Raw genomic sequence first — 15,721 nt, forward strand, 5'->3', positions numbered from 1 at the left:
TATATACGTTACACATTCTGAACTCCCATGGACTAAAAAAGCTCTGCTTCCACTATGTGCCATGAGTCAAGACACAGTTGAGACAATTTAATTTCCTTTAGACTGGCCACCAACATCAAAAGTATTCCATATTTCACTGTCTTTTATATTAGAAATAGTGCACACATTGCTCTATAAGCAGTATGCATGACAAGCATCAGGTGCCTCACCAGTGTGGGGTTTATTGACCAAACTCAGTGTGTTGGCCAGCAGACTGGGTTACTACAAAGGCTTATATTGGCTGGATGTAAACATTTACACATGCATGGGTACATGCACACAGCCATGCACATACCCACACACACACACACACACACACACACACACACACACACACACACACACACAGAGACTCAGTTTGTGTGTTTGCCCAACATAGCTGTCATGCTTTTTTTCTGTATATTTCTTTTGTTTTTTGTAGGTTTTATTTCACATTAGTTTAAGGTTTACAATTTTTAAATGTTCATTCATGTTCAAACCTACATATTCAGCAGGGAATCAGGTAGTTATTTCTCCCACTGTATACTCTTCAATACTACAAACCCACTGAACATGCATTTTGGAATCTAATGTAAAATCCTTGTCCCACAGATGGCATCTCTGTATGTTTTACAATTGATTTAAAGATTTTACTGATTTATTGTGCCCAAAAACTACACAGCAATGATGCCGATTCAATATAAGCTGGTTTGGAGCCTTGGAGCCTCAGGTGGGTACCTTCTGGCTGTCCCAAAGTCAAGGATTTAATCTAAAGGTGACCCTTCATCTTTGGAACCACCTGCCTGCAGAGATAAAGCTTGCAGAGTCAGTGACTTGCTTTAAATCCCTTCTTGAAAAACATTTCTACATAAAAATGTGTTCAAAGATTCTTTTTATTGCTATGTTGCATTTCTTTTTTTCTCTTTTATAATTTGTAATTGATCTGTTCATGTTTTTTATTATTGCTTTGATAGGTATTAATTATATTAACATATTTCGTATTTCTTGTTGTTTGAAGTCTGTCTTAAATTAACCATCATTTCATGGCTTCCTTGAATACTGGGCTTAATCCTAAACCACTATTTGAAAAAGGTATTTTCCAGATACTGTCATGGTCCGTGGCCCGGTGTCCGAGGAGCTGATGGGATGCCCACGCCCACGGGTGTGGCTGTTAACTCCACACCTGCATCCCATCTCAGGCGATTATCAGGTGGACTATTTGATCCAGCCCAGCCAGCTGCTCCACGCCAGTCGTCTCACAACGGTAACAGCGCGGCGTGTTTTTGAGCCACCTGCCCGTCTGGAGTTTGGATCGCCTCCGGTACCAATCACCTCTACTTTCCTGGTGCTCCCCCACGTATGCTGCTATTTCCCTGCTCCCCAGTAACTCTCTTCCTCTTTCTGTTGCAGCTTCCCACAGTCCCGATTACGGCGTTCCTGCGTAACTCATTCCCCGGTCCCTTGGTTTTTCTAGTTTCTCGTGTGTTTTCCTTTAACCCTTCCGGGGCACCTTTAGTTGACATAAAATTTATTTTTCGTACTCCTGTGCGTATTGTCTCTGCTTCTGGGTCCAGCTTGTATACTGAACTTCGGTTCATGACAGATACTGATAGGTCTGGGAATGAATTTTGGTCATCCTAAATTTTAGAAACTCATAGCAGCAACCTTTCACCGCCCCTCTAATGTGACATGTTTACTATTCACAACAAATATTTTTAATTGTCCAGTGTCCGAGTAGGTTCTCAGTCATCCAGGTAATGGTAGTCCTTAAAAGCTTGAAAAAAAGAAGGTAACTCAACTTCTTCAAGTTTGTTTAGATGTTTCAGTTCTCATTCAGTTCTGAACAGAAGAGCCTCTTTAAAGTTGCCTAATCATTTTGTACGCCTTGATTAAATGGGTTAGACACCCTCTCTCATCAGAGGGACTAATCATTTTCAAATGATTTGGAATTTGAAAATGTGCTGTGTGCGTAGTAACAATGACAAGGTTGGAGTACTCACTCACATGATGATTAAGCACTAAGAACTATGATTACGTTATTTGTTTAAGTATTTTACCTGTGGGATGTAGTTTCGTCTCTCTTGACAGACGGCATGGAACCAACCCAGACAGAAAAGAGACTGGGCTCTGGCCAGAATACCTCCTGCACACAATCAGTCACGACGTCACAACACAGAAGCTGTGATTCTGGTTCACATGACAAGCTGCTAAAGCTAATAGGCAGTGATATCACAAACAGTGATTATACTAGTGCAAGAACACTTATATTATAATCAAAGAAAGTGAACTGTCATCTTACAAGACAGATTATTTATAATATAAGCATCAGCTCTACTTGTCAGCTATCTCAAAAGGCTGACACATGATGAGTTCAGAGATGTATATTCTACTCTGAGGTATCAATTTCAGAGAAGAGAAACAACCTTTACTGATCTGCTCTGGAGTCCAGGACTCATATGTCCTCAGCAAATTCTTCTTTAATCCAGGAGGATCCTGGAATTGTGAAAGAAAGATGTTGGAGGAGGAAAAGTGAAAGTGTGAAAGGTGTTAATTCTGCACATTATTCACATGTAAATTCAAAGCAAAAATTGCAAACATAAAAAAAAAACCATCCTAAGCTCCAAACACATAAATATTTTGAACAAATGCATTCATACAAAAAATACTTATGACCGTAGCAAAAATCTGGCAAAGTATGACAACTGCGAGACACTGAAAAAGAATCATAGCAGGAAGGCTGAAAATCCTTTCTGCACTGACTTATTAAAAAAAGGAAGAGCTAAATTAAATATAAAAATAATTCTTTAGTTCGACAGTGTTGAACATATAATTAACCACAGGAAGGACTGGGACAGAAGCTTCTTGACACAGAGTACTTTGGTACTCTTGCAAGAACAGACTAGACTATACACAGAACTACTACATGTGCACATAACTACTGAATATAAATGATATAAATGTTTTGGTATAATTTAGCTGAAGCATCTGCCACATGATCCAACATTTCATTCCTCTGCCAAAAATATGGCCCATTTGAGTTAAAACCAATCAGTATACATCGACTTTGTTCAAACATAAACAGCTTAGCTGAAGATCTTGTACACCATCTGGGGGGTTTCACAATGCACACTGCCAGTAAGGCGTACACAGAATTTGCCAAAGTTGATCAATGTACTGGATAAGTTACCAAATCAGTAGATTAGATATATTTGTTTAGGTGTAGCACAAATCAACCAGTTCTCCTCTGCACATACCCATTTAAATAAATATTACATACATATATTAGTTTATAGCTTCAGATATTAATGTTAACACTTATCCTGGAGCTGAGACATTTTGTATTGCAGTAAGCCAGACTGTGTTATAATGTGTATAAACACATGTAAACTAAAAGATTTTTCCAAGTGTTTGTGAAGAAAAAGAAAAGATGAAAATAGGGAAACAGACAGGAAGTTCATGCAGCATGCTTGGCTGCTGAAGCAGCTAACCCCATGAGCACAACTCGAATCAGAAACACACAGAGCACTAAAACAGCGTCACTAACACACAAACTGCAGGCTTCTGTATCTCCTGGCGTATTATATGGAGTAGGGGAGATACATATAGATAAATTCTGTTTACAGACACCCACATCCAAGGATGATTTGAGATACTGTATAAAAAGTGGTAGTTAAGTATAAGGATATGTAAGCATGTGTACAGAATGCCTGCAAAAATGTGTTGAAACAGCTCTAATTTGTGCAGTGAGTTAAAACACCAAACTTATGGTACTGGATGTGTATTTGTGTGTGTGTGTGTGTGTGTGTGTATACCTCATAAGTGATCTTAAGGCTGGACTGCAGCAGAATGGGGGGAAATCTGGGATGAACTTCTGCTGTCAGCCAAAGACGGAAGCCTGCTTTGGGCCGTAGCACATTTAGCTCCTATAGAGGAAAAAGAGTGTGCACATTAAATAGATTAATATATATACCAATAAATCAAAGCTGAAACCTGTGTTTTATGACATGCATCCAGCACCACTGCTTCCCAACCCACATATGTGTGCAAATCTTAAATATTTCAAACTATAAACCTTACTCAGTGGTTGACATGATGAAACAAGTGCAAGAGTCTAAAAAAGGCACCTAACTCAAGAAATGCACCAGTGTTGTGTCTATGCAAAAAATATTTTAGCACAGAACCAATGTTAAATTGTATCTTTAGGCACAAAACATTGTTGAAAAAACTCATTACTTTCAATTTCTTTGGCTGAATATTTGAAAAGTGCCTAAAACACAGTTTGACAGGCATAAAATTGTATTTTTGTATAAACACTGTGATTCCAAAAGAGCTATTAGCTGAAAACTTGGCATATACCAGCCTGGTGTGCTGTGTGTCATTAAACAGTTTGGTATGGTGTGCCAAGATTAATAAATAAATAAAAAGAGAGGAGTAGAGGACCAGAGAAGTGATGGTTTGCTTAAAAGATCTACATCTACAGCACACAGATAGGATCTGAAAGTTATGTCCTTAAGAAATATGAAAAAAATAAGCAAAGATCTGACACAGGAGCTTGGAGATGCATCGTAGCTGGATAGAAAAACACACACTGGTACATTATCACACACGGATTGGCCTCCCAAGAGTTCAGAATTTAAGAATATTGAAGCAGTATGGAATGATCTTGACAGAGCGGAACAACAGGCAGCCAACATCCAAAGAAGAGCTTTGAATGTCCTTCAAGAAGCCTGGAGAACTATTCCTGAAGACTACTTAGAGAAATTACAAGAAAGCCTGCCTAAAATAGTTCAGGTTGTGTTACAGAATGAAGGTGGTCATACCAAATACTGACCTTTTATATTGTATGTTTGCAAATTTTAATAAATCACTGCACTTATTTTCCTAGCAAACTATAAAGAAATGAGAGGTGCCTCAAGACTTTTGCAAGGTGCCGCATGTAGGGAAATTATACTAATTAAACTAGCCTTATGAGCAGTATACTTCGAGTAAATACATTTCATCCTTTCATGTTTTCCGTCTGTCTTTTTATGTAATTGTTTCTCTTTTAGAATCATTGCACTGTGATAAATTCTCCACAATGACAAACCCATTCACTTCACTTCACATTCACTTTTCTTTTTCTTCTTTCGGCATCTTTTTTTCTCCTGACTCCATTACTCTCTCAATTTCTAGCTTTCTTTCTTTCACGTCTCCGCTTTACATTCCTTCCCCATCTCTTTCTATTTTTCTCAAAGACTCATGGTTAAAAATAGCCTGCTGGCACCTTAGGGTCTTGTGTCATCTGATCTCGTACAAGCACAGACACACACACACACACACAGTCAAACTGTAATCAATGTGTTTCTGCATCATTTAGAGCTCAAGTCATCCTCATGGCAGCTTACATGATCCCCAAAAAATCAAAGACCACAAGAACTGATGTCCCTTGCAGAAATATTTGATGTCTCCCATTGTATGTGGGTGTGTATTGCGTAAGTGTGTCTACGCGTATGTCTGTCTGAAGAGTTGTCAATCAGAATTCCATTGGAACAAATTATAGCGTTGCAGGATGGTGTACGACCAAGAAGAAAACAACGAGGAAAAGAAAATGTGTAGATGTGTAGATAGAAAGCAGGAGCAGGAAGACGCCAGAGAGAGCATAAATCTATTTGAGTATTCACAAATCAAAATCTCTCTTTGTTGGAATATAACCACACTGTCCAGAGTGTGAAAGCCAAACCACCCATGCACAAATAGATAAACCAAATAGGCTCTGAATCAGCACATCAGTGATAAGAATTATCCTTGTAAAGACACAGATATCATATTTCGATCAGTTACTAATTACATCACAGCAGATATTCTGAAACACATCACTGGCGGTATCTGATTTATCATAAAAAGTGTGGATCAAATTTTGCCATTGTCTCCTCATACTAGAATAATACAGACAGAAGCAAATTGATTGCAAGAGTGAGGGAAGGATCCATAAGTAGACAGATGGAGTGAGTGATGTAAAAAATGAGACAGAAAATAGCACAAGTGGAAGAATATGAGTAGACAGCAATGAGAGGACATCTGCCCTGCCAACTCAGATTATGAACACTGACCACTCTTCTCTGCAATCTCTCCACCTCTATTTCCATCTCTTTAAATGGCCAACTGCTTCAGTGAAGAAAGGAAACACCAGAGAGACAGATGGGCAAAAAAAAGAAGCTGGAAAACATAGAGCGGGAGAAACGGTAAGCAAAAGGACGAAGCTACAGAAGCTGAAGCGTATACTAAAACACACCCCCTCTCTTGTTAGAATGTTGTGGTTCAGTTCATTTTCCCTGTTTTTTTCTATTTTCATCTTCAGTTTCTCCATTCTTTCCTACGCTCCTTGCCTCCCTCGTTCCTCACGTTGCGTCAGCTTTTCATTTCAAACTCGAGTGCTGAGGCCCCAACTACATCGGTAGCTGCGCAAAGAGGGAAACAATGAAACAGCGAGAGAAAGGGAGAGACGGAAAGAAAGAGTTATACTTGTAAAATTTACGGAGGGGTGTGAAAATCTGGTGAGAAGATGGCTCGGGTATAGAGTTGGAAACAAATACAGAAAAACAGGCAGATAAATGCAAAGTAGAGGAGAAGAAGTAGAGGAGAGCTGTAATAAGCCATGGTTTAAGTCACACTCAGGAGGGGGGCGCAGAGCTGACACGTGGGATCTCTTGGCTATCTCCAAGGCACGCACACAGGCACACATATACAGGTGAGAGCTATGCACAAACAAACACAGACAAGGGGGGTAATCACAGCATGAAGTGGTTCCTCTCAATATGGTACCGTTATCATCCTGCACTGTCCCCGTTGGGTTAGGCAGGAGGAGACTCGGATTCCCACTCTTCGGTTTGGTCACCTGTTGCTCGACACTGTCATCAACTTAAGGACAGGCTCCAGCATTCAGAGTCCACCAGGTTGTCTGGCTCTTCAGAGTGGTAATCAGGCTTTTTTATGGCTCTCCTGCATTCACGCAGATTTTCTAGTGTAATATTCTTGTTTTCCTGCTTTTCACTACTTCCCGCGTGGCCAAAGAGTGGCTCCCCGCTCAGTGCAACTTGCCTGTTTCCATCGAGCGGGTCTGTTCAACTTCACTGAAGAAGTCCATGTCTCAACTCACCGGTCTGCCTGCCCAACCTCCTATAACTAAAACTAATCATTCCCAGACTTACAAATTACTCCTCTCCCAGTGACTAAGCTGCTCAGTCTTTTGGATCTCTCCGCAATGACATCTTCTCTCCTTGAGTCAATAAACCAGCTAAACTTTGAAACTGTCTGCTTTGGGCTTTGCTTCCCATTATTGCCTTTTTTTTGGCATCTGACAGATGCGGCCTGCTACAGCAACAAAAAAATGAAACTGAACCCCGGGAAAAAATAAAATAAAGAAACAACCAAAAATTTGCAAGACACAAAAGAATCCTATTTATTGTAACATAAAAGCCCATCTTCCCTGAAATTAAAATATACAAGACATCACAACATGATAATCCACACATACTTAATGCAAGATCCAAACACATATACACATAGACACACACACACGTAAATGTCCAGAGAGACAAATGTAGAAACACAGTGGCATAAACAATTATTGTGGGCAGGCAGGATACAAAATGTGTATGTGTAGACAAAGGACAGAAGGTAATTTTAGATATGGAAATGTGGGCAACCAGCAGAATGTGTTCTTGGCTTTGTTTTTGTATGTAGCAGTTTTGTAACATTACAGATAAACACAAGCTGAAGTGAACGCCCCCCCCCCCCCCCCCCAACACACACACACACACGTTGATGTAATGTAATATCATTTTACATTAATGCAGAGCTAGTTAATAAGGTCCAGCTGTTGACTGACACAAGTTCATATCCATGAATAGATAATCTATTCAGACTAACTAACCGACCCCTTTTCAGGTTCTATTGTTCAACCATTATTAACCCAAAAAATAGTTCAAAATACAAAAAAAACTCACTCAGACACATGAACACAGATAAAAGCTAACAACTGATCCTCTGGCACTAACACAGACAAAAACTCACTGAGACAGAGTACTCACTTTTTCCAGGAGGGGAAGCCATGCGGTGACAAGGTGAAGGTTTTTCAGGCAAAGCCAGTCTCCATTTCGGGAGCATTCTCTGAGTGTAGCTAAGGCTACATCAGCCTGCCCCTGACCCATGGAGATCTACACAGAGGGGGAGAGCAGGAGAAGTGGGGGGAGAGATGGAGGGGTGAGAGAGAAACAGAGAAATTGGTATGAAACTTGATTACTACACTGTAATAACTCACAAGTTAGGCACATATCTGATTCAAGTGAGATTATCACTGAGTTTCAGCTTTTAAATTGTGATAATAACCACATTGTATTCCTTCAGCTGTGTAAGAGCATCTTTTCTCAGACTTATATGCCAAATAAACATATGTCAACAACTATTTAGCAACAGGACATTTTGTAGCACCTTCTGTTTTCCCCTTTAAGGTGTGTAGTATATTACTAGATTCTAGGCTAGACTAAATTGAATGGGCTAGATTCTATAGTTGTGATCTTGCTGTTATGTTAAGAAAAAAATCCACCTGCACTTGTTAATCTGCTGCGACTTCTACCATTTTATGCTGTTATTCGCTACCTCATGATAATTGTCCCTGCCAACAGTTTCGGCTGCTAGTTCTGCGAGCTCCTGGGAAGGGTCTGCCCCTGGAGAGATGATGATCAACACTGGCTCCCATTCCATTGTCTCGGCGTAGAGACGCCGCAGATTCAGAGGAGGGGGTGAGAGCTCTTTCATAGCTGCACAGAGGAGGAAAAAGGGAGTAGGAAGATGACAAAAAGAGTCAGAAAAAGGATCTGTAAAATGTGTGTCAACATTACGTTCAAATTTGATACGGTACTCAGAGTCAGAGTAAGTGGATATATTGTGCAGGGAGGATAGTAGCAAAGTATAGAGCAAGGGCTGAACACAGCAGGAAAGAAGAAATAGAGGGAAATGCTAGTATATAGCAGCAAAGCGGTATTTTGTGAGGGCAGATGGGTTAGAAGGAGACAGAGGAGATAGACAGGGAGACAGAGACAAGGAGGGGAAGACAGCACCTAAAGGGGTGGTGATGTGAAGAGAAGTCTGGGGTAAAGAGGAAAAAAGGGAAGGATGAGGGAAAGTGGAAAGAAGGAGGTAATGGAGAAAGGGAGATGGGGAATAAGAGGAAGACACTATGAAAGACAGAGAGAGAAAGTTTAGGAGGGTGATGTGCTATGCATATTGAGTACTAGGTATGCAGCAGAATTCACCACACAGAGAAGAACACCTTGTCAGCCCTCTGGTGTTGAGAAGCCAAGCTCTTACTATATCAGTGTGCGTGTGTGGTGTGCAACCCCTTATTGAGAATACTTAAGCTCTAATCCCGCTGTAATATATTGAATCCCATATCAGATATGGGTTAATAGTGACACACATGCAACGATCCAGGCACGCAGAGCACGAGTGGCTGTGTTAGAAATTCTTCTGTGACGTTTTTTTGTGCAAGTAACAGCAGATATTGCTTTCAGATACGAGCGTGTGCACACAAACAGACACACACACGCACAGTGCTGTCTTCTCTGGTTGGCGCAGCTGCCCCATCCTGAACATTCTTTTGGTGTCTGCTGCCAAATGCAATCTGGTGCACTGAAGTACACATGCATGCACATACACAAGGTCTTAGTGGAGAACATCGCCGAGTGACCTTTTGCCACATCGCTATGGCAACACTAAGAAAAACAGTTCTCCGACCACATGGCTTGTGATGTCTCTCTGCAAAGTAAGGGAGAATTGGCAGAACGTGGGCCTGCACAATTACATACACAACTACCTTTGACGTGCGCAGGTAATCAGTATTCATGCAGCAGACCAGCATCCTCCGTCTGAATAGCAAAGTTCACCTTGGCCTTTACAACATGCTATCAAAAAACAGTGCTAAGATGAGCCTGGAAAAGGACAGTACTGGTCTCTCTGTGGTTCAAACAGTGTTGAGGAAACACTGAGCGACTGTGAAAGAACAGTGCTCACATACAATCCTTGGCATTATGAGCATTCAAGTCTTTCTATAAAAATTTCATTATCTTTCTGTCAAAGTCACTATTTTTGTGAAAGAGGTTTTGTGTGTTTTGAGAAGTTGTATGAGCAAGCACCGAGTCTCTATGTGTGTGTCTGTTGTATTCACTCAGGCATGCCTGGGTGTGTGAGAGCAGTGCCCAGGCCTGGACTGGAGGGATTGAGTGAGATTAGCTGTAAGAGGATTACAGACCATGCCTCATTAGCATACTGATTTACTGCCAAAAACACATACACATAGACACAAAATCTTCTTCTCTTCTGTTTCTTTTTCATCTGTCTGTCGCTCAAGCTCTTTCAAATATACATGCACTATTATCCACCTCATCCATTGTACACGCAGTACACGGTTATCAGTGGGTTACTGCGCGTGTAAGGATTGTGCAGATGATCTCTGTAGAGTGATTTTTTTTAAAGTCTACCTATGTATAAAAATGGATACAAAGATGTGATACTTGTGTTTGAGAAATAAGCTCAGTCCACAACAGAAAATAACACCACTAGGACAGAGAGATGGTAAATACATACACTCACCGGACCGTTTATTAGGTACACGTTGAAAGTATTGCCTTCAGAACTGCTTTAATTATTAATGGCAAAGATTTAACAACATTCTTTTGAGAATTTGGTCACATAGTTGCTGCAGATTTGCCAGCTGCTCATCCATGATGGGAATCGGCCGTTCCACTACATTTCAAAGAAAGCAGTTTGAGATTATTTGAGCTGTTGAAAGAAACCATCAGAAGATGGGAACAATGTGGTCATAAAGGGATGGTTGTGGTCAGCAACAATACTCAATTAGTCAATTAGTAAGAGGCCCAAAGTTTGCCAAGAAAACATTTCCCACACCATTACACCACCAGCCTGCCGATTCAAGGCAGGATGCATCCATGCTTTCATGTTGATTACTGGTCCTACCATCCGAATAACGCAGCAGAAATCAAATCTGCTCAGACCAGCAGGGTTTTCCAATCTTCTGCTGTCCAATTTAAGGGATCCTGTGCAAATTGCAGCCTCAGTTTGCTGTTCTTAGCTGACAGGAGTGGTACGCAGTGTGATCTTCTGTTATTCTAGTCCGTCTGCATCAAGGACTGATGTGTTATGCATTCAGTGATGTTCTACTGCATAACCTGGTTGCAGCAAGTGGTCATCTGAATTACTGTTGGTTTCCTTTAGCTTGTAGCAGTCTTGCCATTCAGGTCTGACCTCTACCTTCAAGGCCTGGATCTCACAATTTTGATGACCAGTTTAAACTTCAGCAGGTTGTCGTGATCATACAGCAATTTGCCTAAATGCAAATTGCTGCCATATGATTGACTGATTAGATATTTGTGTTAATGAGCAGCTTAATACGTGTACCTAACAAAGTGGCAAATGAGTATACATTTCAGTTAGGAAATTATTTTGGAAATGTTTGACATTCACTGCATTCTGATCATATGGAACTGACAACAAAATGAAATGAATTCAAATGATTTTATTGTCAGTGCAAAATTTTTATCTGCAACTAACAACAATGCCAGAAAATGGAAAACCCACAGGGGTCCACATCCATTCCTTGATGGTTTAATGCACCGGTGCAAAGGTGACTTGGAAATATTTGCACAACCAAGGAGCCATTCTGTTATGATAGATATGTGGTTAAGAAAGCAAACTACAGGGACGAGTGCTTCAGACTTGACACGGGGGTCATCAATGGAAACTTTGACAGATAAGCGCAAGGACAGTGCATAACTCTGACCTTAAATTCAACAATCTAGTAAATTCCTCAAAGAGTGGGCAAAGCTGTACCCAGAGATCACACTGCTTAAGTGCAATATTTTCACTGCGTGGTTTCACAGGTCAAACAGAGAATTCAAGTATAGTTTTGGTTGTTTTGGCTGACTCTTTGGTCTGAAACTAAGGTATTGGTTATCCTTGTGTTAGAAAACATGGCGCAAAACAAGAGGTAAAGTTATTTTGGATTCGTCTGTGTCAGTATGAGAGAGAGAGATGAAAAAAGAGCACAGACAGAGATTTGTGTGCATGTGTGCGTGTGTGGCATTTACTTAAGGACAGTGACATTCTTGCAATGATGAAAGACAAATAAAGAGAAGATGCGAAGGACTATTGTGAAAAAATATAATAATCACACCATTGATGACAAGTGGGAAAATACGGCTTAGAAGTCCTGAATAAAAGCCTTGTTTGAGTAGAGTGTGAAAGCAGAAGGTGCACTTGAAAAACAAAGCACCTTTCTCTATAGTGGAATGAAAGCAGAAAAATACTTTACTGAAAGGAATAAAAGAGGACATCTTCATATGTTTATATCTCATTATTCACAGCAATCGCAATAAATTTCAATTTGCTTCAGTTTATCATTTCAGTCACATTTTGGTTTGTTTACTTTCAACATCTGCATTATATTTGGCATAAGAAGAGAATAAAGAGTGTTGGTGTATTTATTTTAATGATCTTGGTCTGACTAATTAGGGCAAAAAAGAAATCTTGTAAGCATCACTAAAGATGAAAGACACTGTGAATTTGTTGTTTTTAACTGGGAATCTATTTTTTATGCTATTCAGGTGCACAGCAAATATGAAAAGAACACACGGTAGTAATATGAAACACTTACCCAGGGTTTGAGAGGCAAAAAAAGTCATGGCACTCTGCAGCCGGTCTGGTCTGACAGCCTGAACCAATAACAGCTGAAAAAAAAAAAAAAAAATCCCCAAAACCGATAAAACAAAAACCTTATGTCAAAGCAGTATGCGACATATTCCAAAGAGTCAGGTATTAAGAAGTAATTCCCTAAATTATTCATAGATCCGCAGTCTGACTCACAGGGTGAGGGTTTAAGATCTTCTTTTTAATATATTTTAGAATGAAATATATATGCAAACGAGTATGTCACCTGCAATGTAATGCATGTATTTGACTTTACAGAGTGGCTTCCAGTGTCTTTCTTTGTCTTGAGAATGGGTAATTTTTTATTCAGTCTGGAACCAGGTGTGGAATGGTTTTCCTTTCTATTTGACCATGGATTAAAAAAAGAAAGATTAAAGAATTTTTTTATTATACTAAAAGAAATTAGAGGGCGAGGTCCTCATCTGAAGCTGCCCAATCACTTTGGCTACAGTCACACAGGCCCAGAGAGGGTTGGCAACCTGCTGGCAGCCACTGGTTGCAAGGAGTAATTTGTATTCCCCAACTGGTTGGTGAGCGGTTGTCTGAGGTTTTGGGTAGTTGCAAAGGGAAATTGGTCATAAAAAGGTATAAAAGTGCTGCACTGAACATCTCCCTGTGATTGGTGCTGGAAGTTGCCTGTAGTTTGCATGCAAGATCGCAACTTGTCTGCAAGTGCTCAGCAACTATATTCAAGTAACAGTTAAATTGTGAAAAGTGTGTCACAAGCTTGAAATGGAAACTATTTGCCTTCACAGTAATACCTGTATCTGTTAAAACATGTTGGTTTTAGCAGTGAATCACACCTTTTACTTTTAAGGTCCCACTGGCCTTTTTTAGTTTTCTGGTGATCAACTGGCATTTGGCAAGTGTTTACAGACAATCAGCATTTTTCATGCAAACTATGGGAGAGCTCGGCAATCTGCTAGTGACCAAAGCAATCACAAGGCAGCTTTTGGTGTAGCAATCACTTTGTGACATTTGTTGACAGTCAGCAACCTTCAGTAAAAACCTGCCAACCTAATACACATTTTTCTGGGGTCCTAGGTTTATGTAACCTAGATCTTAAATGTACTGTATGTATAATATGTGTTAAGCAAAAATCAATTACACGAACAATTACATCTATAGCCAAGTTAATATACATATACATAACTTCTGTACCGTAATATTATGTATTTGTACATATTATCCTTTTAAGTAATTATGATAATAATTCAAAATAAGAAGAATTTGATAAAATTTATATCTGGAGGGTATGTTTAAAATAGTAGGCTGTCTGTTATTGTAACAGCAATCAGTTTCTAAGCAGAAACAGGAGTGACCTATGCTGAAAGGTTCATCTTGAACCAACAAATGCGGGTGTTCAATGTTTCTATGGCTCACAGCTAAAGAAGTTGATTGAAAGCTGACCTGTTGGAAGGGAGTAATCTTCTTGGCAATGGAAGATGGGATTTCTTGTTCACAGTGTGAGCTCTGCAAGAAGGACAGCCAAAGGTCTGAGTCGCTTAAACAGAGGGTCTGGTAGAGAGCCGGGAACGTAGCCTGCAAAAGAGAGGGGGCAAAAGTTAAAAGGGTGAGAGATGTAAGATGAATAGATCCAATCTTTAGCTTGGTAAGGACTGGTTCACTGGCAATCTATTTAAACACCTTTAAAAATGCATTTTTCATGTCAGGAGGCAGTATTCTACTGTTATGCCTGTGCTGCATATTGCGGCAGATGGTAGATGATGTTAACATGGAACTTTTAAAAGAAAATCCATTTCTATCCGAGCTGAGCATGTATGCTTTGTTTGTTATTTTCTATATCAGTGTATTTACTTTTAAAATGGCCACTGCTCCGTGCCTCTCCTGATCAATCCAAGAAGGGAACTCCTACCAAGACAGGGGAGACGTTAGAGAGACAGAAAAGACAAAGTATGGTGTCTTCTTGTTGTTACAAGAAAAAGTTGAATTCTTACCTCTTTCTTAAACATTTCTCCTACGATGGACCCAGTAAACACATCCCATTCCTACAACAAGCAGAAGAGTTCACATTAACACAAGCATAGCGATCAATTGTCATTGGAATAGGTAATAAAATCCTAAAAATGAACAAACAAAATGACTCACGTTCTCGAGGAAGAGTTCGGGGTACATGCCTTTCACAAAGTGTAAAGCAAACATCAACTGGTCAGCCTGCCACAGATGTAATGAAAGGAAGTGATAGAAAAGGAGAGAAAGAAAGAGAGAGAAAGAGTGGGACAAAGGGCTTATTTATCACTAGTGATAAAAGTTGAGTTCTGACATATCCAGGGCTATACTTTCTGCTCAGATTCAGCCAAATGCTTCAAAACCGACGCAATGAGCCTTCAAAGTGCAAATGGTTATTTTTCAGGTTTCAAGTTTCAAGTTCCCCCTTGTGTTATTTTTGTCTAATATTTAAATTTTAAATATGAAATCAGGAAGGGGGCGAATGCTTTTTCATGCCACTGTACACACTAGATGAAGGATGCACAATCACCTTCTTTTAATTTTTTAACAAGTTTAAAACTCCCTATGATAAAAGTGAAAAAATAACACTGAAATATATTCTGTACGTACGTAAAGGCAAATAGTACAAATACATGTAAAATAAAAAAATAAACCACTTTGAAACAAAGTAATTATAGTAACTTAGTTGCAGCAGTAACTCTCAAGAAGTTCTTTCATTTCGAACATGCTTGATGTAAGATTTCAATGAGTCACGACTTTCTAATATAGCTCACATCTTACGTCTGTGGTGGTATAAATGGCCCATAACTGGCATTATATAAATCTATTGATTCTACTGAATTCTCATCATTTGCATGTAACAGTAGCACAGTACTCAATAAACAAACACACAATGCACCTAATAACATTCACAGTGGAATACACCCACATTGCTTCTGTGACCGCCACGCATATTTATGTTAATCTAATT

At 39.7% G+C, this 15,721-nt stretch overlaps 1 protein-coding gene across 5 annotated transcripts in view; it reads right to left on the reverse strand.

Moving 5' to 3' along the window:
• Positions 1–15,721, reverse strand: part of dync2h1 (dynein cytoplasmic 2 heavy chain 1) — a 119,678-nt gene that overhangs the window by 27,505 nt on the left and 76,452 nt on the right. For all 5 annotated transcript variants that reach the window (XM_085183854.1, XM_085183855.1, XM_085183856.1 and 2 more), the window contains 10 exons: positions 14,890–14,955; positions 14,739–14,789; positions 14,599–14,652; positions 14,191–14,322; positions 12,728–12,800; positions 8,656–8,816; positions 8,088–8,213; positions 3,831–3,941; positions 2,442–2,511; positions 2,076–2,161 (listed from right to left, as the gene is read on the reverse strand). In XM_085183854.1, coding sequence (XP_085039980.1) covers positions 2,076–2,161; positions 2,442–2,511; positions 3,831–3,941; positions 8,088–8,213; positions 8,656–8,816; positions 12,728–12,800; positions 14,191–14,322; positions 14,599–14,652; positions 14,739–14,789; positions 14,890–14,955 — 930 coding nt within the window. The remainder of the gene's footprint in view (positions 1–2,075; positions 2,162–2,441; positions 2,512–3,830; positions 3,942–8,087; positions 8,214–8,655; positions 8,817–12,727; positions 12,801–14,190; positions 14,323–14,598; positions 14,653–14,738; positions 14,790–14,889; positions 14,956–15,721) is intronic.

The sequence above is a fragment of the Neolamprologus multifasciatus genome, chromosome 14 (genome assembly GCF_963576455.1).
Source record: "Neolamprologus multifasciatus chromosome 14, fNeoMul1.2, whole genome shotgun sequence".
NCBI classification, from domain to species: domain Eukaryota; kingdom Metazoa; phylum Chordata; class Actinopteri; order Cichliformes; family Cichlidae; genus Neolamprologus; species Neolamprologus multifasciatus.